General features: G+C 50.3%; 2 protein-coding genes across 2 annotated transcripts; both read left to right on the top strand.

Annotated features, from left to right (window-relative positions):
* The first annotated feature begins 1,197 nt into the window (after positions 1–1,197).
* LOC127673588 (CD177 antigen-like) lies at positions 1,198–4,809 on the top strand. Its single transcript, XM_052169301.1, has 5 exons — positions 1,198–1,416; positions 2,710–2,850; positions 3,670–3,855; positions 3,947–4,078; positions 4,343–4,809. Exons 1-5 carry the CDS (start codon positions 1,353–1,355, stop codon positions 4,567–4,569), a joined length of 750 nt encoding a protein of 249 aa, XP_052025261.1. The 5' UTR covers positions 1,198–1,352; the 3' UTR covers positions 4,570–4,809.
* Positions 4,810–15,199: 10,390 nt separating this feature from the next.
* On the top strand, positions 15,200–18,861 carry LOC127673592 (CD177 antigen-like). Its single transcript, XM_052169316.1, has 5 exons — positions 15,200–15,347; positions 16,615–16,758; positions 17,706–17,888; positions 17,978–18,109; positions 18,413–18,861. The coding sequence occupies exons 1-5, from the start codon at positions 15,284–15,286 to the stop codon at positions 18,637–18,639; spliced, it is 750 nt and encodes a 249-aa protein (XP_052025276.1). The 5' UTR covers positions 15,200–15,283; the 3' UTR covers positions 18,640–18,861.
* The last annotated feature ends 5,001 nt before the right edge of the window (positions 18,862–23,862 follow it).

The following is a 23,862-nucleotide window of genomic DNA, read 5'->3' as shown; positions in this document are numbered from 1 at the left end:
CTGCAACCAAAGCCGACACCCTGAGTTTGATTCCTGGGACTGACATATGGGAGAAGAAAACTGACTTCCCAAATTGTCCTCTGTCCGTTTGCACCTTGACACATGCCATCCACGCATAGGTACGTAAAATGACATGTAATTTTAAAAATCTTATCTGGATCTAATCTGAATGGTCATCTTCCCAGGTCTAAGGAGGGTAAAACATCTTGGATGGCAATGTGCGCCGTTCCCTGCTCCCATATTGTACACTTTAGAAGAAGCATCTCGGGTGACAGGGCCCTCCTAGATACCATGTGACCCTGCGATTAGAGGATGACCTCACCAGCAACTGCCACGGACCATCGCCTAGAACTCATTTTCTGCGCATGTGTGTTCTCAGGCCTTCTGTAATTGGCTTCTACGGAGACCAATGAGATGCAGCGATTCTCTGAGTTTATCCAATGAATCCTTCCAATGAGTTCTCATCAACCAATGGGACTTCAAGACACTCGTGGTACTGGGGTTGCCACTTTGGGCCATCTGAGAGGGGTCGTGCATGTGCAGAGAGGTTACTTCAGACCACATCTGGAAGCGACTTCAAAGCTCAAGATTCTGGTGAGGATAGTCTGAAGCCAGAAGGAGTTTGCTGCTTGCTAGGAAAAGGGGGAGTGAGAGCCCAGATCCCCCAGGCCTGAAAAAGGGGCCCGTGAGGACGAGCAGGAAGGAGGAGGAGGAAGGGCCAGCTTCAGTTGTAGCGAGGTGGCTGCCCCTGCACGCCTGAGTTTGATGAAGGGAAAACAGGTCTGAAGTCTTGAGTCTGAGGGAGAACTGGGCCCAGGACACCTTAATCCGAGGGAGGAGGGCTTAGCTCTTCCGTGGTTCGCTCCCCCGGACTCAAACGATGCTCAGTCCTGGACTTGGCGTCTGAGGAAAGCATCTGGGGTCTGGATCATCGCCCACGATGAAGGAGGAGGCCGGGGTTTGCACCCCTCCATGGCCCGGGGCTGAGGGCTGGGGTCCGAGTCGTGCAGAAGGACGCTGGGCGACTAGAATCCTGGGTCCTGGGACTTGGGGCCATGAGAATGGAACCTAAAAGCCGCATTCCGAGGACAGACAAACCCTCAGAATTGCAGCTGTGGTTGTGGAGGGGCTGGGTCCTGAGGACCGAGGTGCTGAGCTTTGAGAAGGTCCTGCTTGGCTCTGGAGTCCTGACCGAGGCTTGAAGCACAGGTCCCCTGGGCCCATTGTCTGAGGTCCCCTAGGACTGTCCCTGCTGGACAACAAGGATTCGCCCCTCTCTGCCTGGTTCAATTCTCTCCTCTCCACCGTCAGTTCCCAGGTCCTGGTCAGCTCTTCGCAGCCTCAGAGAAGCCATGGGAGCCTGCCGCATCCAGTATGTCCTGCTCCTCTCTCTGCTGGGCTTCTCCCCCTGCTCAGGTGAGGATGAAGAACAGATGTCAGCCATCATCTGACTGTCAGAACGCTCTGCATTTCACTGAGTGTCTCTTCACAGACTGGAGGAGAAACCAATTGAGACATGGGAGCAGGGCCTCCTGTCTGGCCACACCTAGCTCTCCTACCTGCTGTTGGAGACCAGCGCCCTGCCCACGCCCATCCTCAATCCTGGCTGCCCACCACATTGTGCCTGTGTCCTCATCTCCTCGCCTTCCCCTGAGTAGTTCTGTCACACTAGACTGTGTCTCATCCTCCTTTCCTTCCCAGACCCTGTGTGACACCCCCTCCCCTGTGGGACTCTACAGGGCACAGGGACGAAGAGGGGACATGGACATGAAGACACAGGAAGGCCGAGTCACGCAGGAGCCTGGCGGCCATTCTAGGAACTCAGAGTGTTTAGATGTATCGCTGTTATTTTTAATTATTTATGGGTGTGGGTGTGGGCATGTATGTATCTCTGTGTGTGTGTGTGTATGTATCTGTGTGTGTGTGTGTGTATGTATCTCTGTGTGTGTGTATGTGTGTGTGTGTGTATGTGCTGCAGGAGACTAGATGCTAATACTTTTGGGGAATCAACTCATCTCTTGGAAGAGCAGTTAGTGCCCCAAGCACTGAGGCATCTCTATAGCCCATTAAGGTCAGAATGTTATTATAAGAAACATGGGGACCTACCAGAAGTTTGTGCCTTCTTGTGGCTTCTCAGAGGCCTGACCTTATTACCTAACCCTTTAAGAGGCTCCATGGGTGCTGGGGGGGGGGGTAAATACAGCAGGGGACAAGTGAAGGGGGGAACAGAGAGACCCAGGACAGGCAGGCAAAGGCCTTGAGTCATCTTTACTGGCTGGAGGCATTAGAGGCGGGGACTGAGCTCAGGATTTGCAGAGACAGTCACAGGGTTTCCTGGGGACTGCAACACAGGCTGCAGAGAAAGAATGGATGAGAATGGGGGCAGAGCTGCAGCTGGAGCAGCTGGGGGAAGGAGCCACCTTTGAGCAAGGTGGGGTGGAGCAGAGAATGCAGGTTTGCAGGAGGAGGGCAGCTCAGAAATGAGTTAAAGTACAGCCCCCTCCCCCCACTGTGAGCCACCGAGAATTGTGGGAGTGCTGGAAGGATGAGTTCTGAGTCCCACCTTAATGCAAGACAGGGATGTCACAGCCATGCTGTGTGATCCCAGAGTGTGATTCAGAATTCAATGGCCTCCCTTAGCCAGAAGCTGCAGGGGCAGGCATGGTGGCCTCCTTGACTCTCACAAACCCTGGGTTTTCCTCTCCACAGATACTCTGACCTGTCACAAGGGAATCATGGTGAAACTTGGCAGTGGCTTCACTAAGACAGCAGTTGAGTGGAAATCATTTGAGAACAAGGAAGGTGGACCTGAGGAGATTTGTCAGGAGACACTCCTGATCATAGATGTAGGTGCGTGGTCTGAGCTGGAGCAACACACTCCCACACCAGCCAGGCCCAGCCCTGCCCTGAGTCTATTCCCTGCAGTTCTCCCATCTGATTACAGGCCTGGGATCTCCTGTCTCTGTGCCTTGTTCTGCTGAGCTGTGATGAGGGTGTATAAGGAAGACCTATGCTAGTTAAGAGAGAAACCCTGGGCTTGAACCCTTGTACCACATGAAGTGGGTGTGGTGCTGTGTGCCTGTAATGCCAGCATGGGGCTGTGGGTGGAGACAGCCAACCTCATCTGCAGCAGCACAGGGAGTTAAGGAGCAGCCTGGACTAGAGGAGACTCAGGGCCCAGGAAGAATGAAGCAATAGGGAGGGAGGGAGAGGGGGAGGAAAGAAAGAGGGAGAGGAGGAGGGAAAGGGGGAGGGGGAGGGAAAGAAGGAGGGAGGGAGGATGCCTGTGCTGGGCTCTGCTAAGCTGAGTCCTCCTGCAGCTCTACAGGGAAGTAGGAAGGAGAGGGCAGCAGAGCCCAGGGAGCCAAGTGTGGTGTGAAGGGCAGAGTGTAGAGGGAACCCAGCAGGGCAGAAGAGATGCTGAGCGGGGTGAGGCTGCAGCCTGGCGCAGGGCTCAGTGTGTGCAGGGGCCTGGGAACGGGGTCTGCAAGGGGCAGAGCAGAGGGAGCCAGGTTTGGACTTCAGTCTGTGGCAGACTGAGACCATCATCTGTCCTGTTGTCCCTGGGGATTGTACTGTGCCTGAGAGGGAGCCTCAAGGGCCTGAAGAACAGGACATCCAGTCCAGTTCTCACCATCTTGAAGAGCTCTCCCTCTGGCACCCCGTTAGGTAATAAATCTCTCATATTGGGGAGCAAAGGTTGCGGCAAACCTGGGGAAAAGAAGACCCAAAATGTCCAGGTGTTTTCCGCTGGGCCTGGAATCGTGGCTGCCTCTTATGCCCACTTCTGTGACACCGATCTCTGCAACAAAGCTAACAGCAGCAGTGTCCTTCTGGACTCCCTGTCACTTGCAGGTATGTGACCACACGGGACCCGGCACCTGAGGCAACAGCCCATGTCTGCAGCTGAGAGCATGCCCTACAGCCCCTCCTTCTCTCTCCCCAGACTCCTCTCAGCTGGGAACCACCCAGTGTCCTGTCTGCTTGCAGTTTCAGGGTTCCTGCACCCACAATTCCAACTTTGTCTTCTGTCCTAAGGGCACTCGTTGTTATTCTAGTGACTTGACATTCCAGGGAGGTAAGGGGTGAAGACTGCATCCCCAGGGTGTGGCCATGACTCCAGGGGTTCAGGAGGAGGGGTGAGGACTCCCAGCTCTGAGGGAGGTGTGCCTAGATTGACTTCTCTATCAGAAGGAGTATGATTGGAGGCTGGAGTCCTGGGATAGAGGAAGGAATCGTGGACCTGGACCAAGACTCCGGTGTCCACAGGAGGGCTGGAGCCTGGACTCCTGAGTCTGTGGTTTCTTTCTTACTTACTCCTGATTTGATCTTTATCTTCTAGGTGAGCTCAATAGTACTTTTAGCATTGACGGATGCCTGGTCTCACGTTGCAAATACCTACTGAAAAAGCAAACTTCAATTGGGATCTTCTCCGCTATGGAAATCCCTCAGTTACAGGCTGTGGATTCATTCTCACATGTCCTCGTCCCGAGCACCCTCCTGGCCTGGATATTTGGGCTCAGCCCTCTTCTCAGCCCGTTGTTTGCAGAGATCTGTCCTCTTTGCTGAGCCCATTTCTCTGTCAGTCTCAATCCCTCCTGGCCACCCATACCCAGCCCTCCTCTGACTTCATAACCCAAAGACCTGAGACTGGGCGCTGTCCCTGCGCTGTCGGGCCTCATCCCTCAGCCACACACCTCGGCCTCCTCCTGCTTAGATATGGGAGCCACTGGACTCACCCGGCTCCAGAGCAGACAGCCACGCACTGACCACACATGTGGAAAAATAAAGTTGCTGTTGTTTACCAAATCCTGGGTTTCTCTACGTGAGGAGACCAGGACACGCAGTGCGATCCACAGCGAGGCTAGCGCCAAGGCCTGCTGTGTGACCAAACTCTTCGTGGGCAGCACTCAACACTAACATCTACTCACCCACACTGGGATTCCTTGATAGTGCAATGTATGAATACCACCAAAGCCCAACTTGGTGAACCATGAGGTTATAGTGGAGTTACTTCCAGGAATATGCAAGGCTGAGGGGTGACTTACAGGAGCAGCAGCCACCCAAAGACAGCTGCTTCCCCAAAGCTTGCCCCAGCATGAGTGACAGCTCACACACCTGGGAACCTGGAGCCCCTGCACAGCATGGAGGCAGGTCAGGGAGCTTGAGGGCGCCCTCTCCGGGTGCCTCGGTTGCTGTAAAGCTCTTGTAGGCAGCTCGCATGGGTTCTGCATGTTCAGACATCTGGTCTGGTGTCAGAGTCTCCCTTGCAGCTTGGCTTGTCTGAGAGTGTTCTTTGCAGCCTTTATTGTGTTCCCAGACATAGAGGCATAGAGTGAATCTGGTTGGTTTCAGGGACTTCCTGAAGCTATTTTGAATTGTTTTCTATGAATTTATTTATATATTCACTTTATGTCCAGATCATAGTCCCTGTCTCCTCCCAGTCACCCTCCTCACAAGGCCCCTCCAGAATTCTACCCTGTACTTCACCTTTGAGAAGGGAGAGGTCCTTCCTAGGTACCAGCCCATGTTTGCAGTTCAAGTCACTGCAGGACAAAAATCCATCCTCTCCCACTGAGGCCGGACAAGGCAGCCCAGTTAGTGAACAGAATTTATAGGCAACATAGTCAGGGTTAGCCTTTGCTTCAGTTGTTGGGGGACCCACATGAAGACCAAGCTGCACATATGCTTCATATGTGTGTGTTTATGAGGGGTGAGTTCAGCCCTTGTATGCTCTTTCCTTGGTGGTTCAACCTCTGGGAGTCCCAAGGGTCCAGGTCAGTTGACTGTGTTGGTGGTCTTCCTGTGGGTTCCCTATTTCCTTCAGCTCTTCAATCCTTCCCCCAATTTTTTCAAAAGATTTTCAGAGCTCAGTCTGCTGGTAGGCTGCATAAAGCTGGCTTATAAGCCCCTCACGTTGACGTCATTTTGATGAATGTTTGACCTCTACATGCTGGTAATTTTTGCAGAATAAACACTCTTTGCCATTGCATAGTATTTAAGTCTGGAGCCTAACATTTGGAGCCTTGTCTGAGATCACTGGACTACCCCTCCGCTTCATGGTAGAGAATATCAATAGGAGTCAATAGGAGAGCAATTGACTCTCCACCAATCTATGAGTTGAGGCACACCTTTGTCTTGTGTGTCTTTGTGTTTTGTCTCTTGTCCTGTCTTGCTCAGAATTGCCTCCTGCTCTGCTCAGTGTAGGGTAGTATTTTGTTGTTGTTGTTGGTGGTGGTGGTGGTGGTGATGTTTTTTTTTCTCCTCTTTTGGTATTTCTTTGGCTGGCACATCCAGGATGCCCCTGGAGGCAGGGTAGAAGTACCAGAGGCTTCCCCTTGGCCTGGAGTTTCTAAGGAAATGTAGAGTAGTCTATGCCAGGGTTTGGTAGAAGGTGACAGGACCAGGATGAACCCTTCTCAGTGGTAGTGGGAGCTCCAACCACACACAGTGTTAGGTGGAGGTTATTGGGTCATTCCTGATAGGTGGCACCCGACAGCGGCAGAGACTGTCTTCAGCTTCCTTTGGGCTTCTTTTTCAAACTCCTGGAGGTTTATTTTGTGTATGTGATTATTTGTTCTCTCCTATTGCCTTGAGAGACGTCATGGGACAGCCAGCCAGCTTCACTCTGCTGGACCTAGTCCCAGTTACACGTCCAGGACTTCAGATGTCTGGCAGAGAATCTAAATGTAACTGGACGGTCAGGAAACTCACCATCATTCGCAGGAGCTCTCCTCTGACTTTTAACTCTTGCACAGTGGAACGTCTGGGCCCCTTTGGTGGGACATCTGAGCCTGGGGAAAAATGGTTAAAACTTCACCTGCTGGCCACTCCCTCCTTGACTTAGTTGTAACAACAACAACAACAAAAGTGGCTGAATTGGGACAACTGCAACTGATAAACTGGTGCTGCCCTGAAGCCTTCCCGCAGGCTCATCAAGCCGCTCTGCTGAGACAGCCGAGGAGTGCAAGAACTGGACTCAGCAGGAAGCAAGGTGCTCCCCCCTTGAAACTGTAGCTGAAAGAAAGTTCTGCCTGTCTGTCTGTTTTAAATAAATAAATGTATGTGGCCACGGTGTGTTTATTTCTGACCAGTCTTCAACATATATTGACTATGATTTTTATGTCCTTGTTATAAAATATTAATTTAGAATATATGGTTAATCATCTATAATATCGGTAACAGAACGTTGGTTTAAAACAAGTAGGGTGAAAGCCATTCTGGGTGACCGCACTTGGCATGAGCTGAGCAAGGTGTCTGGAGAGAGTTTTTGAATTGGGATAATATTTTTATGCAATTCCTGCCCTAAAATTCAGACTTGTACAAGATAGGATTTAAAAATGAGTCCTTGGGGGAGGTATTGAAGACGCACCTTCATGTGTTCATATGTGGGAGATTTTTCTTTTCTGTTTTTGCTGGCAGCCCACCTTGGTAGCTGAAGGTGGATATTATAGATACTGAATTGTTTATGCTGTTGAGAATTGTTTTTTCGGTCTTCTAGAGATTATGATTAAAAATATAAAGCTATGGACATTTTGAAATTTGTTAAATGTTTTATTGGAATATCTTTGCTGGTATATGGTGGGTACCATGAAGGTGGAAATTTTATTGGATACCAGCAGTCAGGTTATTCGCTCATGGAGGGGAGACACTTATGGTGGTAAGAGCTCAGGCAGTCCCTGTTATGATAGCTATGACTCTGGTGAGGAAAATGATGAATATGATAATAGAAGGTTTTCTTCTAAAAAATTCAGCTATTGATTAATGCACTATGTGACCAGTTAGAAATATATTTCTGAGGGCTTTGTTTTTAATCTGTTGTATCTTTGTCTTTTTTGTTTCCCTTTTATGATGTCAAATATATTTCTCTATAAATTAAGAAATTATAAATTTATTATGAATAATAGATTATAAAATTAAAAATTTTGTTAATTTAAAAAACATCTTGAAGGGTTGAAACATTAGAAAGATGAAGAATCATTGGTTCTTGGAATCCACGCCCCTCCCTTTCCGTTCGTCTGCCTGAGTTCGGTGAGGCTCCAGCCACCCTCTCCTTTCAGTCGAGAGCTGAACTGGTAAGCGCTCTCAGCCAAGGTCAGAAAAATCCCCAATCTCTTTATGAACCATGTTTATAAGTTAAAAACGTTTTATTTCGATGCTTGGACAGCTTCAACCCAAAACTGTAAGTTTTAAGGCTACTATAACAGTTCTAATCTCATAAAATCTACTATAATTAAGAAATACCAGTTGCAGGACTGGAGAAATGGCTCAGCGGTTAAGAACACTGCCTGCTCTTCTGGAGGTCCTGAGTTCAAATTGCAGCCACCACACAGAGGCTCACAACCATCTGTAATGGAATCTGATGCCCTCTTCTAGGGTGTACGAAGACAGCTACAGTGCACTTATATACATGAAATAAATAAAATCTTTTTTTGAAAAAAAAGAAATACCAGTTGATAGTCAATAACTGTATGAACTATCATATCCTTTACTATGTTCAGAAATGTATTTAAAGTCATGCTAAGTACCGGTGCAGTTAATTTCAAGATGAAGCTTCACCTGTCATGTTCCTAAAGTCCAATTTGAGGCAGGTAACTAAGAACAAAGGTTGTCTAACTCACATATGCAAGCAGGCACTATCCCTTAAACCAGACAGATCTGCTGAGTATGGATGGCATTTAACATGTTTACCATGAAAGAGACTCCCAAATTTTGACAACAATCCCCCAAGGTCTCCAAGAAGAGAAGGGCGCAACAACAGAGGACACCACCCGGACTGTGGTGTGCTAACCACTGGGTGAAACTGTCTCAATGCTTCACCTGCTGCCAGGGCCTAATCTGAACTGCAAACAAACAGGACAGCCAGAGAAGTGATTGCTTCATGTTGGATAAGACAAGAAGAGCCCAAGTTCCTCCTCCTCAGACGGGGCTCTAGGATTTGCCAAGCCTGGCAGCTGAAGATTGATCTGACCCTGGGACCTGTGCCCTTAAAGAAACCATCTGCATCACAGGAACCTAGTGGGACAGCCATCTGGGAAATGGGAAAATCTGTCGCTTTAATTGACACATCAGACATCTAGATTACATGCCATCCTTCCCAGATCTCTGATCACAACAACGCCTAAGCGAACTGTAGCTTAACAGCCGGACAACAGGCAACCAGCTCCTTACCTCAAGGTAATTCACCACTGTGTTTGTTCATTAGTCAATTGGTTAGTTAGATGGCACCACCGGGTCTCTCATGAAAAGGCAGGCAGGTTTGCCTTGGTCACAGGCTCCATATGAAGGGCCTGCCCTCGATAATTAGCTGCCCGTGTCTCACGGACAAAAGATTAGATTAAAAGTTTATATAAGGTCTAAGGTTATAAAAGCTTCTAAAAATATTTAAAGGTCTAGGAAAATGGTTGAAGTTAATAATGCAGATGATAAGGGTTAGAGGACATAAAGGAAAAAACAGAAAACTTGGATGATAGAAAAATTATTTCCGATGGAAGCCGTTTTAAGGTTGGCAATTGCAAGTTATAAAAATTAGAGGGTCTAAGGCATTTTAAGGTATATTAATGCAAGTCATAAAAATATAAGGAATGATTTAAGGTATATAGAAAGGGGGAATATTTCATATTTACCCTCATGCTATTATTGTACTAAGATTTCAAAAGTTCCAAATTTAAGCATCGATTGATGAGATTGTAATAAACTAATGGAGCACCGGCTGTTTACAGTTGAATCACTAGCTCACAGTTTTAAATTCCCTTTGGTTGTATTCTGAATATATACTTAAAGGTGCTTCTCATCATGTTAAAAACATCTGTGCTCAGTCTGTATCTCTAACCCTCTGGCCTAAAAAAAAAGGTTTTATGCCTTTTAACCCAAACCTGCCAACTACCATTTATTTATTTATTTATGTATGTATGTATGTATGTATGTATGTATGTATGTATGTATGTTCAGATAAGCTTCCGGTCAAATGGACTTCAGATGAGTAAACCTGCCTGTTCTTGAAAATGAGATTTCCCCTTGTTCTTGAGGTTCTTCACCTTCCCCGACTACTAGATAATTTTAACGTTGTCTCTGGTGTGCATTTGCCTCAGCAGATCTTCCCTTGGCTGACAGACTCCATCCAAGGATCAGCTATGATGCTGCTGCGCTCTGACCTGGGTGAAAGAAAGATAGATATATAGATCAGTTCAATGGATGCGGCAGTTCCCTGTCTCTCAGCTGGTTAGGTTACCTAATCCTCTGCTTCTGGTAAATGCCCCATTGCCTAACATTTCAGCCTTCCTGGACCCCCTTGCCAAAGTCCTAATGTCAGCAGGAAGCAGTTACAGAAGAAAATTATGGCGTCCACTGTCCCGCCTTACAGCTGAGATGCTAGGCCCAAAAGGCCTACAATCATGGAAGCTCATGGCTCTTGGCTCCCGTGTGCCCCCTGGCCAGCGATTCAGACCTCGGGAAAAGGGGGATGGAGACATTCGATGAGAGGTCCAAAAAGCTTGGGAATAAAAATTTCCAGTTCCCCAGGAGGCAAAGTGAGCATCTCAAAAGAAGTCAGTGACAGTAAGCGGTTGATCAGTGATGACCCTGGCTAAGGGGGATGTGTCTGGGTCAGAGTCAGCTCCTGAGATACCTGGACAGAGGAAAAGACAAGGCCAGGAAAGAGCTGGTCTCTGAAACTCTTAAAGGCCTCACCAAATGTAATGAAACTAACTTAGCAATCAATCAGAATTGTACTAATATCATTGCTTTGCCCCCTACCAATCAATTAGAGGTTATCTAATCCTTCTGGAAAAATTCCCCTAGCCCTGCATAAAAGGGGCTTATGTGCACCCACACTCAACATCATTTAGATGAATGGTTGACACTCCCCCCGCCCCCGCAAAATTTCTGCAAAATAAATGTTCTTTGCCATTGCATGCTGTTTGAGTATGGAGTCTTCCTTCAGTGATTCTTGGATCCTAAAACATAGACCTGACACCTCAGTATCCATGTGCATCCACGTCCTCCTCAGGGGATTAATTAATGTTTTCACTGCCATGATGGAACCCAGAAGAGCGCATGTGAGTGGAGGGAAGATCCCCTGGTGAGATAAAAGCTGATTGGGGCAGGGGGCGCAGCACAGGTGTGGGGGGAGGGGCATGAAGCCAAGGCATTGTCATTGGATCCACAATGGAGAGATTGGAATGTGGGTCCCAGGCATGAGATGGTGCCTGCCCACATTCAGGGTGAGTTGTCCCACTCAGTTAATATTCTCTGGAAACACACCGCGCATCACAGCCCCAAAGCTGCATTAGTGCCCTGGCGTTGCCCATTTTTATGTGCTGCCCAAAGACAATGTTGCCACACTAGTCGACCACTGTCTTTGCCCAGATAAATGTTCGCCATAGAGAAGACACTGAGAGACCTTCAACACAGTGGGCGTTCCATCCCAGACCCGGGATTAGGCACAAACCACACCCCAACACCCATTTGCTCAGAGATCCTTCATTGAGCAGGGAGGAAAAATGAAAATGTCTGCTTTCTGACTCAGGCAGAAAGACAGCAGCAATGACATTGAGGTATAATTTTTTTGTATGCTGTTTTATTGTACGTTACAGCGAGTGTATATAAACTAGTTAAATCTTGTGAAACAGAAATCCATGAAGATTCAGAGAGGTAGACTTTAAGGACTGACAAGGAGAGGACTGTGTATTATTACACATGCTAAAGAGAAGCTTTTGTACAGACCAAGTGCAGTTCTCTTAAATACCCACCGTTCATGAAAAGTGTTTTGAGGAGCCTTGAGCTGTGTGCCTACAGAATGGAGCGGAGTTCCTGCGGTCTATGCAATTTGTACTGTTAGACCCTCCAGATGCACATTCTACAGGCAGATGTGTTTCAAATCTGCAGCTGCCAAGGAAACCTTCACATGGTTGGTCCCAGCCTCCAGCTGCAGCTGCTGAACCACCTTCTTCACGGCTGTGACACCAGAAGAACCCGACCTGGTGCTGGGGAGAGCTGTACTGACTTGCCAATCCAAGTGGGGAGGTATCATTTTTAAGAAGAGAAAAAAAAAATGGTGATCTGTGTTAGCATGGGGTAGGACATGGGAGTCTATTTGCCCCAGAGGCACAGAGGGTAGGGATAAGGCGCAGAGACAGGAGATGGAGGAAGAGGAAAGGGGGTATTTGTCCCAGAGGTCCAAGGGCTGCCTTTGGATCGAGGGGAGACAGATGTGGCACATAGGAAAATGGCAGCTCATAGAGCTAAAAGAGGAAACCCCATGTTAGGATGAGGCACTTAATTTTAATTGGGCATGTTAGTTAGGTGAGCCATCGGGACTCTGAGTGCTGGATTTCAATAATCGACTATCTGGATCTTGGTAGTCAGCCTCAGGAGGAGGAAGTAGATAAATAAGGGACTAGGCCTTAGCAGCTTGCTTTAGGAATGTAATCTTGAGTTTTTAGCAAGGCGGAGGGAACAGGAGAGAGGAACAAGGCCTGCTGGAGCTGTGTTAGCCGCGTCTCCACTGCAGAGCTGGCCAGACTGGCTTCCGACTTACTGCTGCCCCACCAGCCACTGGCCCGCGTCTTTACTTCCGCCTCCTTCTCTTCATTACTTGCAGCAGCTGCTTCCGATGGAAGAGTCATGTGACTTTAATTCCTTTAAACCTCACTTTTAATAACAGTTCTTAAACTCTTTAACCTCCCTTGTAGCCCAACACCCAGGGAAATGGACCTGTTTAGAAAGGTCCTTTGGAGCAACTCCCATCTGGGTTGTCTGGAAATAAAACAGTTCAGTTCACAGGTAAGCAGGCAGCAGCACCTCGATCCACGTGCAAACACCTCATGGATACACCAACAGTCCAGTTTAGTAGAGTCAGGATAGTGAACACGAGTCAGCAGTAATGATGATGTGGCCTCACAGAGACAGCCAGGCCTCAGCATTGGCTAAAGTCGGCAGGAGGGACCAGGAGGAACGCCAGGAGAAGTTCTCAGCTGTGCCTCCCTCAGGGAAGCAAAGATCAGAGAAGACTGGAGACCTGCAAGCATTGCGCAGCTAGCTCTGTAAGCAAGCCTAGGTCCCTCTCCATCACTCCATAGAGTCCTATTTACATGCTACAAACATCACTTGTCCTCCACATGACTTTCCTCAGCACATGCCTTCTCTCAGCAAAACACCATCCAGTACAACGGACTCTCCAAGGAACCCTTGAAGTTCCCACTTTAGAGTCACACCAGGTAGCAAATCTCATAAGAGAGATTTATTGGAAGGTCAGGGCATGGAGAGGTGAATCCATGCATGGCTGCTTCTGCTTCTGTAAGTGGACATCGGGGAATTGAATAAAGGGAAGAAGGGCTTATATAGGATTTCTTCGGGGGCGGAGTTTTTCAGAGCAGAGATTTCCAGAGTGAGGGTGGGTTGGATTTCAAGTTCTGAGTTTAGGGGAGCTCAGGGACTGGTGGCTTTTTTCACCCCCCTTTCCCTGCATCAGGCCCATGGGTCAGACGTGGAGACCTTTGCACAGCTGGCTTTGGCTGAAGTGCCATCACTGCTGAGGTGCTCGGTTAGGCTGGAGAGGAGGTGTTGCCACGGTGGAGAGTTTTTTAGGGGCAGCTCCTGTGGTGGTATATCTTGAAGACAATAGGCTGAAGTAGAAAGGAAGGTGATAGCATCACAGAGAGCTCCTATTTTTATACCTGTTGGCAGCTACGGGCAGAAGGAGGTGTTGCTGTTTTGACAGGCGAAGCCATTTTAACAGCAGCAACTGCAAACTGCTCGGCGACTACACGAGTGAAGCTCACTGTATGAACTCAGGAACGCTTGGCAAGGAAACTACTGTCAATATAATAAATATTAGTTTTGAACAAAAGAACTAAGAGCCAGCAAGGTGAATCAGAGTATAAGGGTATCCTATTGCCAAACCCGACATCCTGATTTAGATTCCTGGGATCTGAAAGGTAGAAGGGAAAAACTCACTCCCCAAAATGTCCTCTGTCACGTGACCCTTGACACATGTGCATCAACACACGAGCACACTAAATTAAATGTAATAAAAGAATTGACATCTGTGTCTAATCTGAATGGTCGTCTTCCCGGGACCGAGGAGGGTGAATCTCTGTGGTGGCAATCTGTGCCGTCACCTGCTCCCCGCCCATTTGTACAATTTAGAAGCATCTCCAGTGACAGGGCAAAGGGCGTTCCTCTCAGAGCCCTCCTAGATACCACGTGACCCTGCTATTGGAGGATGACCTCAGGGGCAACCGCCACTGACCATTGCTGAATATGCACGCACGTAGTGCGCATGCGCGCCTTCTGACGCAGCCAGTTATTGGCTTCACTGGGGACCAATGGGATGCAGCGGGTCTCAGGTTTATCCAATCAAGACTTGAGATGAATACTCGTTAACCAATGGGACTTCGAGGGTCTTGTCTGACTGAAGCTGTCACTATCGGCAGCCCGAGGAGAAGTGCGCATGCCCAGAGAGGTTACCCGGTCAGAGCACAACTGTAAGCGCCTTCGAAGACTGACATTCTGAAGCCAAAAAGAATTTTGCCGCTTGAAAGGAAACGAAGCAGTGCGAGACCAGATCCCGAGCCCCGAAGAGAGAAGCCTGTGAGGAGGGGCAGGTGAATGGAGGGAGAAGGGCGAACAGGGCTGGGTGGGCATGGGTCCTGAGTGTGAGAGACGAGGGCTGGGGTGTGGATGGACGCCAGCGATTGATGAAGGAGAAGCAGGTTCCGAAGTCTCGGTTCCGAGGGAGAACTCGGGCTGGCAGCGTGGTCCGACGGAGGAGGCTTTGCTCTTCCGTGGTTCGCTCCCGGGTCGTGGACGATGCTCAGTCCCGGACTTGGCGTCTGAGGGAAGCATCTGGGGTCTGGATCATCGCCCACGATGAAGGAGGAGGCCGGGGTTTGCACCCCTCCATGGCCCGGGGCTGAGGGCTGGGGTCCGAGTCGTGCAGAAGGACGCTGGGCGACCAGAATCCTGGGTCCTGGGACTTGGGGCCGCGAGAATGGAACCCAAAAGCCGCATTCCGAGGACAGACAAACCCTCAGAATTGCAGCTGTGGGTGTGGAGGGGCTGGGTCCTGAGGACCGAGGTGCTGAGCTTTGAGAAGGTCCTGCTTGGCTCTGGGGTCCTGACCGAGGCTTGAAGCACAGGTCCCCTGGGCCCATTGTCTCAGGTCCCCTAGGACTGTCCCTGCTGGACAACAAGGATTCGCCCCTCTCTGCCTGGTTCAATTCTCTCCTCTCCACCGTCAGTTCCCAGGTCCTGGTCAGCTCTTCGCAGCCTCAGAGAAGCCATGGGAGCCTGCCGCATCCAGTATGTCCTGCTCCTCTCTCTGCTGGGCTTCTCCCCCTGCTCAGGTGAGGATGAAGAACAGACGTCAGCCATCATCTGACTGTCAGAACGCTCTGCATTTCACTGAGTGTCTCTTCACAGACTGGAGGAGAAACCAATTGAGACCTGGGAGCAGGGCCTCCTGTCTGGCCACACCTAGCTCTCCTACCTGCTGTTGGAGACCAGCGCCCTGCCCACGCCCATCCTCAATCCTGGCTGCCCACCACATTGTGCCTTCCCCTGAGTAGTTCTGTCACACTAGACTGTGTCTCATCCTCCTTTCCTTCCCAGACCCTGTGTGACACCCCCTCCCCTGTGGGACTCTACAGGGCACAGGGACGAAGAGGGGACATGGACATGAAGACACAGGAAGGCCGAGTCACGCAGGAGCCTGGCGGCCATTCTAGGAACTCAGAGTGTTTAGATGTATCGCTGTTATTTTTAATTATGTATGAGTGTGAGTGTGGGTGTGTATGTATCTGTGTACTTGTGTCTGTATGTATCTGTGAGTGTGTGTGTGTGTGTGTGTCTGTGCTGCAGGAGACTAGATGCTAATACTTTTTGGGAATCAACTCATCTCTTGGAAAAGCAGTTAGTGCCCCAAGCACTGAGGCATGTCTATAGCCCATTAAGGTCAGAATGTTATTCTAGGAAACATGGGGCCCTACCAAAAATTTGTGGATTCTCAGAATTTCTCGTGGGCGTGACCTTATTACCTAACCCTTTAAGAGGACCCATGGGTGCTGGGGGGGGGGTAAATACAGCAGGGGACAAGTGAAATACAACAGGAGACAAGTGAAGGGGGGAACAGAGAGACCCAGGACAGGCAGGGAAAGGCCTTGTGTCATCTTGGCTGGCTGGAGGCATTAGAGGCGGGGATTTGCAGAGACAGTCACGGGGTTTCCTGGGGACTGCGACACGGGCTGCAGAGAAAGAATGGATGAGAATGGGGGCAGAGCTGCAGCTGGAGCAGCTGGGGGAAGGAGCCACCTTTGAGCAAGGTGGGGAGGATGTGGGTGGGGTGGAGCAGAGAATGCAGGTTTGCAGGAGGAGGGCAGCTCAGAAATGAGTTCAAGTACAGCCCCCCCCCCCCACTGTGAGCCACCGAGAATGTGGGAGTGCTGGAAGGATGAGTTCTGAGTCCCACCTTAATGCAAGACAGGGATGTCACAGCCATGCTGTGTGATCCCAGAGTGTGATTCAGAATTCAATGGCCTCCCTTAGCCAGAAGCTGCAGGGGCAGGCATGGTGGCCTCCTTGACTCTCACAAACCCTGGATTTTCCTCTCCACAGACACTCTGACCTGTCAGGATGGATCCATGATGAAGTTTGGCAAAAACTTCACCAAGGAAGCAGTTGAATGGAGGGTAGACACGACTGCAATTATGCATGGTAACACACTCATGTGTCAGGAGACACTCCTGCTTATAGACATAGGTGCGTAGTCTGAGCTGAAGGGACACACTTCCACACTGGACCAGGTCCCATCCTGCCTTGGATTCTATTCCCTCAAGAATTTCCAGCTCCCCGCAAGAGCCTGGGCTCTCCTGTCTCTGTGCCTTGTTCTGCTGAGCTGTGATGAGGGTGTATAAGGAAGACCTATGCTAGTTAAGAGAGGAACCCTGGGCTTGAACCCTTGTACCACATGAAGTGGGTGTGGTGCTGTGTGCCTGTAATGCCAGCATGGGGCTGTGGGTGGAGACAGCCAACCTCATCTGCAGCAGCACAGGGAGTTAAGGAGCAGCCTGGACTAGAGGAGACTCAGGGCCCAGGAAGAATGAAGCAATAGGGAGGGAGGGAGAGGGGGAGGGAGAGGAGGAGGAAAGAAGGAGGGAGAGGAGGAGGGAGAGGGGGAGGGAGAGGGGGAGAAAGAGCAGGAGGGAGAGGGGGAGGGAGAGGAGGAGGGAGGGGGGAGAGAGAGCAGGAGGGAGAGGGGGAAGGACAGGAGGAGGGATAGGGGGAGGGAAAGAAGGAGGGAGGGAGGATGCCTGTGCTGGGCTCTGCTAAGCCCGAGTCCTCCTGCAGCTCTACAGGGAAGTGGGAAGGAGAGGGCAGCAGAGCCCAGGGAGCCAAGTGTGGTGTGAAGGGCAGAGTGTAGAGGGAACCCAGCAGGGCAGAAGAGATGCTGAGCGGGGTGAGGCTGCAGCCTGGCGCAGTGCTCAGTGTGTGCAGGGGCCTGGGAACGGGGTCTGCAAGGGGCAGAGCAGAGGGAGCCAGGTTTGGACTTCAGTCTGTGGCAGACTGAGACCATCATCTGCCCTGTTGTCCCTGGGGATTGTACTGTGCCTGAGAGGGAGCCTCAAGGGACCGAAGAACAGGGCATCCAGTTCAGTTCTCACCATCTTTTCCTTCTATGCCTTGATTTCACTCTTGTATGCCTCTAGGTGAAAAATCTGTCATAATGGGGAGCAAAGGCATCAGCAAGGTTGCTGGTAAGAGCAGAGATGTCAAGGTGTATTCCACTGGACCTGGAATCGTAGCTGCCTCTTACGTCCACTTCTGTGACACTAATGGGTGCAACAGGGCGAACAGCACCAGTGTCCTTCTTGATTCCCTGTCACTTTCAGGTATGGGACCCTGGTACTTAGCACTTGAGGCAACAGCTTGTGGCTGCAGCTGAGAGCCTGCCTTGCAGCCCCTCCTTCTCTCTCCTCAGGCCACAAGGAGCCAGGATCCATCCAGTGTCCTGCCTGCTTGGATTTTAAGGGTTCTTGCAATCTCTCAGCAAAGCTTGTCTTCTGCCCTAAGGACACTAAATGCTATGCCGGTTCCTTGGCCCTCCATGGAGGTAAGGGGTGAAGGCTGCATCCCCAGGATGAGGGAGACTGTGGCCATGACTCCAGAGGCTCAGGAGGAGGGGTGAGGACTCCTGGCTCTGAGGCAGGTGTGCAGAGGCCTGGACTGCTGTTGCAGAGGGAGTGTGGCTGGAGAGTATAACCCTGGGTGTGAGGGCGGAGCCCTGCACCTGCACTGAGACTCCTGGGTCTACTGGGGGAGGGCTGGAGCCTGAGCTCTTGGGTATGAATCTTTAGAAAGCTTTCCTGAACTATGCCTCCTGTCCCTTGGCCCTGACTTGATCTTTATCTTCTAGGTAGCCTCAGTACCTATGTTGACATTGTTGGGTGCCTGAACTCATCTTACCAATTCTTACTGAGCAACCAAAGTACAATTGGGATCATCGATGTAAAAGAAACCCTTGAGCCAATGAGCAGCAATTCATTCTCACATGTGCTCGTCCTGAGCTCCCTCCTGGCCTGGATGTTTGGGCTCAGCCCTCTTCTCAGCCCGTTGTTTGCAGAGATCTGTCCTCTTTGCTGAGCCCATTTCTCTGTCAGTCTCATACCCAGCCCTCCTCTGACTTCATAACCCAAAGACCTGAGACTGGGCGCTGTCCCTGCGCTGTCGGGCCTCATCCCTCAGCCACACACCTCGGCCTCCTCCTGCTTAGATATGGGAGCCACTGGACTCACCCGGCTCCAGAGCAGACAGCCACGCACTGACCACACATGTGGAAAAATAAAGTTGCTGTTGTTTACCAAATCCTGGGTTTCTCTACGTGAGGAGACCAGGACACGCAGTGGGATCCACAGCGAGGCTAGCGCCAAGGCCTGCTGTGTGACCAAACTCTTCATGGGCACTCAACACTAACATCTACTCACCCCACACTGGGATTCCTTGATAGTGCAATGTATGAATACCGCCAAAGCCCAATTTGGTGAACCATGAGGTTATAGTGGAGTTACTTCCAGGAATATGCAAGGCTGAGGGGTGACTTACAGGAGCAGCAGCCACCCAAAGGCAGCTGCTTCCCCAAAGCTTGCCCCAGCATGAGTGACAGCTCACACACCTGGGAACCTGGAGCCCCTACACAGCATGGAGGCTGGTCAGGGAGCTTGAGGGCGCCTTTTCCGGGTGCCTCGGTTGCTGTAAAGCTCTTGCAGGCAGCTCGCATGGGTTCTGCATATTCAGACATCTGGTCAGGTGTCAGAGTCCCCCTTGCAGCTTGGCTTGTCTGAGAGTGTTCTTTGCAGCCTTTATTGTGTTCCCAGACATAGAGGCATAGAGTGAATCTGGTTGGTTCCAGGGACTTTCTGAAGCTATTTAGCTTCCTGGAGGTTCCTTCCTAGGATGAAAAGTTTCCACCTTGGAGGAAACTCCGAGGACACGTGTCACTCCCAGGCTCCTTCCCAACCTGTGACCTCCCAGAGCCCTCTTGGAACTGCAGCATGAAGCCCTGGGACACACAGTGACCTAGGAGGGCAGGAGGCTGCGCCCCTCCGCTTCTGTGTGTGTGGATTTGGTTCTCCATCCACAGTGCAGCTTCTGGGAGATTGACCTGAGAGCATCAGGCTGGAAGGAGGGGCCATTGCCCATGACCCACAGTGAACAGCTGACTGACTGACTTCACACAGCTTTGAGAGTTTTCATTCTGGGCTGAAATTTGCCCCTGCCTGCAGGTGGCTCTGTGGGGAAGGAGCAGGCAGCTCGTGTTCCAATCTCACTGTCCTGTTAGAAAGTAGTAAGGCAGTCCCCAGGGACCTGACACCTCAGTGCTGAGATGTGGCATGTCAGGAAGAGCGACTCTGGAGATGCACAAGTATCCATGTGCATACATGTCCTCCTCAGGGGATTAATTAATGTTTTCACTGCCATGATGGAACCCAGAAGAGCGCAGGTGAGTGGAGGGAAGATCCCCTGGTGGGATAAAAGCTGACTGGGACAGGGGGCGCAGCACCAGGTGTGTGTGTGGGGAGGGGCGTGAAGCCAAGGCATTGTCATTGGATCCACAATGGAGAGATTGGAATGTGGGTCCCAGGCATGAGATGGTGCCTGCCCACATTCAGGGTGAGTTGTCCCCACTCAGTTAATATTCTCTGGAAACACACCGCGCATCACAGCCCCAAAGCTGCATTAGTGCCCTGGCGTTGCCCATTTTTATGTGCTGCCCAAAGACAATGTTGCCACACTAGTCGACCACTGTCTTTGCCCAGATAAATGTTCGCCATAGAGAAGACACTAAGAGAGACCTTCCACACAGTGGGCGTTCCATTCCAGACCTGGGATTAGGCACAAACCACACCCCAACACCCATTTGCTCAGAGATCCTTCATTGAGCAGGGAGCAAAAATGAAACTGACTGCTTTCTGACTCAGATGGGTGCATAGCAGCAAATGTTGTTCAGGTCTAGTTTTTAAGGAGAGAAAAAGGGGAGGTCTGTGTTAGCCTGAGGTAGGATGTGGTTTTTTTGCCCCAGAGGCACAGAGTGCAGGGAGGGCTAAGGCCCAGAGACAGGAGATGGGAGAAGAGGCCAGTGAGGTGGGGAAGTAGAAGCCTCTTGTGTCTCCGGAAAGTCAGTTATGTTGAATGATGGTTTGCTGAGCATTGTGCTAGAGCCAGTCTGGCTCTGAAGTGAGAGCGAGGATTGAAGGAAGGAAAGGCAGAGAGAAGACACAGAGGCAAGAAATAGATTTGGGAGGACTGCAGCCTCAAGGTTAATAAGCACAGCTTCTTTATATGCCGCAATGCTGTGGGAAGCAAAACCAACAAACTAGCCGAAAAACCTGCTGACGTTGACACGGGTCATCTGTTCCCCAGAAGCCTCCCTCTAGAGTCCTCCCTGTTCCTTCCACCAGGGTCAACAGCATGTTCAGCCCCTTGCCTTGAGCCTCAGTCACATCTCCTCCTACTGTTCTATGCAGGCCTGGAAATCTGCCTGTCCACAACACATCCTGCGAGGCCAGTAAGCCCTCAACAGTTTTGACTCTGCCTGACAGGCACACTTTGTACCCTGCTTCACAGAAGCAGGCACACACTTCCCGACAGGGCACACAGAATGTCTTGCTAAAGCAGACACATGAAGGAATGTTTTCCTGAAGAAGATCCTGTGGAAGTTGTTTTGCCATAGCAAACATGTGACAGGAAGCATGATGTTCAGAGGGAATATGAATATGACCCCACAGACAAGGGGAGCTCAGGCATTGGTTTGCTTTGCTCCGCCTCCCTGTTCTTCATGGACTACACACATGTATTGGTTTGCCTTACACTGCCTTGCTGAGCCCTGCTTGTGGTGATGTCACAGAGAGAAACTAGTCAAAGAATTTGGGAGGTTTCTGCAGCTTTTCGCACCTTTCCTGTGGCCATTTGGCGCGTCTTAATGTGTCTTCTGGAACTGCCCTTGCTGGTTCCTATGTGGTGTGAGCTGAGAGGACTGGACTGCAGCTACTGATTTGTATTTGGTGTTTGCTACTGATCTGGACTGCTGATATCATGAAAATTAAGATTGGACTTGCCCCCGGACGAACTATTTCTAAACAGGTCTGCCTCCCTGCATCCTAATAACTTTTTCTCACTACCTCTGGTGGGTTAGAGGGAAGATTCAATGCTTATTAAAGCAGGTTGAGAAAAATTTATGCCTAGAAGAAGGGAAGGGGTATTTATCCTAGAAGACTAAGGGCTGCCTTTGGATAGAGAGAAGACAAATGTGGCACATAGGAAAATGGCAGTTCATACAGCTAAAAGGGGAAACCTCATGTTAGGATGAGGCACTTAATTTTAATTGGGTGTATTAGTTGCGTGAGCCATCGGGACATTTGAGTGCTGGATTTCAATAATTGAATATCCAGATCTTGGTAGTCAGCCTCAGGAGGAGGAAGGAGATAAATAAGGGACTAGGCCTTAGCAGCTTGCTTTAGGAGTGTAATCTAAGAGTTTTTAGCAAGGCAGGGGGAACAGAAGAGAGGAACAAGGCCTGCTGGAGCCGTGTCCTCCACTGTAGCCCTGGCCAGACTGGCTTCAGATGTACTATCCCATGAGCCATTGCTCCATCATTGTAATGTTATGCAGTAATCAAAACGTCCACCAGGAGTTCACATCATGAGCAGAAGAAGAGGGCAGAGATTACAGAGAACAGCACCTCAGCACTGGGGTCACAGCTGGTACCTCTCAGAGCCGCCTTTCACAAGCCACCTCATCTCCCACACAGCCTGCCTTGGCATCTCTTCCTGGGCATATAGGTATGTGCCACCACACCCAACTAAACAGAATTTCCTACAGATGTCACATCAGGATGCAGGGGAAATCCATGGTGCACAACAAACCAAGGAACAGACCCCGTCTGTGAACCATGTGGTGGCTGGAGAGACAGCTGCACAGTCACAACTACACCCTGCTCTTGCTGGTTCCTAGCACCCAGGTTAGATGGTTACAGCCATGCACAGCCCTGGTCTAGAGGCTCCAGTCCCCTGTTCTTGAGCTGTGAGGGCACTGCACTCACACGCCCATGCCCACAGGCAGCTACAGGCACACACAGCTGATGACCAATAAACCTCAGAGGCTGAGGCAGAGGGACTCAACAAGACTGCACAGCAAAGATCTGTGGGTGGGGTGGGCATGCACTTAGTACAGCTCATTCAGGACCACAGACCTGGCTGTGGCGGCCACACCTTCCACCTCAGCCCTGGAGAGGCCAAGGCTGTTGGGTGGCTGAGCTCAGTGCCTCTCTGCTTTATGGAGATAGTTCAAGGGATGCCAGGCCTCACAGAGAAACCCTGTGGAGAAATCAACAAAGGAAGTCATTGGGATCACACAAGGGGTGTGGGGAAGGGATGACATAGCAGCTCACCCCTGTGATTCCAGCAGAAGCCAGGTGAAGCCAAAGCAGGATGCTCACAACTTCAACCTCGGCCTGCTCTCCCTATGGAGTTCCACGTCAGACAAAGCTATTAATATATAGTGAGATCCTTTCTCAAATAAGTAAGTAAATCAATTAAGCCCCAGGACCACTGTGAACTTGGCTCAGGCAGGCCCCCTGACTGAGGATGCTGTGAACTTGGTAAGTTTGCAAACTCACATGACAGGGTTCTATGAGACAGACTGCAACTCCCTCCTCATGAGCATGCCCCTGAACAGAAGCCCACCCTCAGTTTTGGTGAGTTGCAGTGGCTGAGTCCTCAGGGTGTGGCTCTACTTGAGAAGGAGTAGGTGTGGGCTTGTTGGAGTGTGTCAGTGGGGGATGGTTTGATGTTTGAAAATCCCAAGCCAGGCCCAGTGCTGCTGACTGGTGCCTTCAGATCCAGATACATTATCCTCAGCTTGCCTGTGAGGAAGTGGTTTCCTGTATAAGAGTTAGTGGTTGTGGTATCTCTGCAGTGCAGTAGAACACTGACTGAAACATACAGTAACTTCCAAACAAGTGATTCCCCAGGGAGGAGGAAGAAAAGGGCTCTACTTCCTGGTATTTCTGAGTTCCAGGAGTGTGCTTACTCAAACCAGGCTTGATTTCAAGCCACCAAGATGCCACTGAACAGACAGGTGAGGACATGATCGAAAGGCTCTGGTGCAGAGGACAGAACAGTCAGGACATCCTTGGCTACTATTCACTTTGGGGCCAGCCTGCGCTCTGTGATTCTGCCTCAAAATGCAAAGAGAAGACAAATTTTAGTTGTAAGCATTTCCAGAGTCCAATTCAGTAGTGTTGAGCATGTTCAGGGCGTGGTCATCAGATCCCCAGAACACACTGACACACGACCACGTACAAACAAC

The sequence above is a fragment of the Apodemus sylvaticus genome, chromosome 1, assembly GCF_947179515.1.
Source record: "Apodemus sylvaticus chromosome 1, mApoSyl1.1, whole genome shotgun sequence".
Lineage (NCBI taxonomy): Eukaryota > Metazoa > Chordata > Mammalia > Rodentia > Muridae > Apodemus > Apodemus sylvaticus.
The sequence above is the reverse complement of the archived record's forward strand: the minus strand, read 5'-3'. Positions and strand labels throughout refer to the sequence as shown.

Coding starts and splice junctions, on each gene's coding strand:
- LOC127673588 (XM_052169301.1), top strand. CDS start 1,353: ATGGGAGCCTGCCGCATCCAGTATGTCCTGCTCCTCTCTCTGCTGGGC. Junction 2,851..3,669: donor ACTCCTGATCATAGATGTAG/GTGCGTGGTCTG, acceptor GCACCCCGTTAG/GTAATAAATCTCTCATATTG. Junction 4,079..4,342: donor TGACTTGACATTCCAGGGAG/GTAAGGGGTGAA, acceptor TTTATCTTCTAG/GTGAGCTCAATAGTACTTTT.
- LOC127673592 (XM_052169316.1), top strand. CDS start 15,284: ATGGGAGCCTGCCGCATCCAGTATGTCCTGCTCCTCTCTCTGCTGGGC. Junction 17,889..17,977: donor TGATTCCCTGTCACTTTCAG/GTATGGGACCCT, acceptor CTCTCTCCTCAG/GCCACAAGGAGCCAGGATCC. Junction 18,110..18,412: donor TTCCTTGGCCCTCCATGGAG/GTAAGGGGTGAA, acceptor TTTATCTTCTAG/GTAGCCTCAGTACCTATGTT.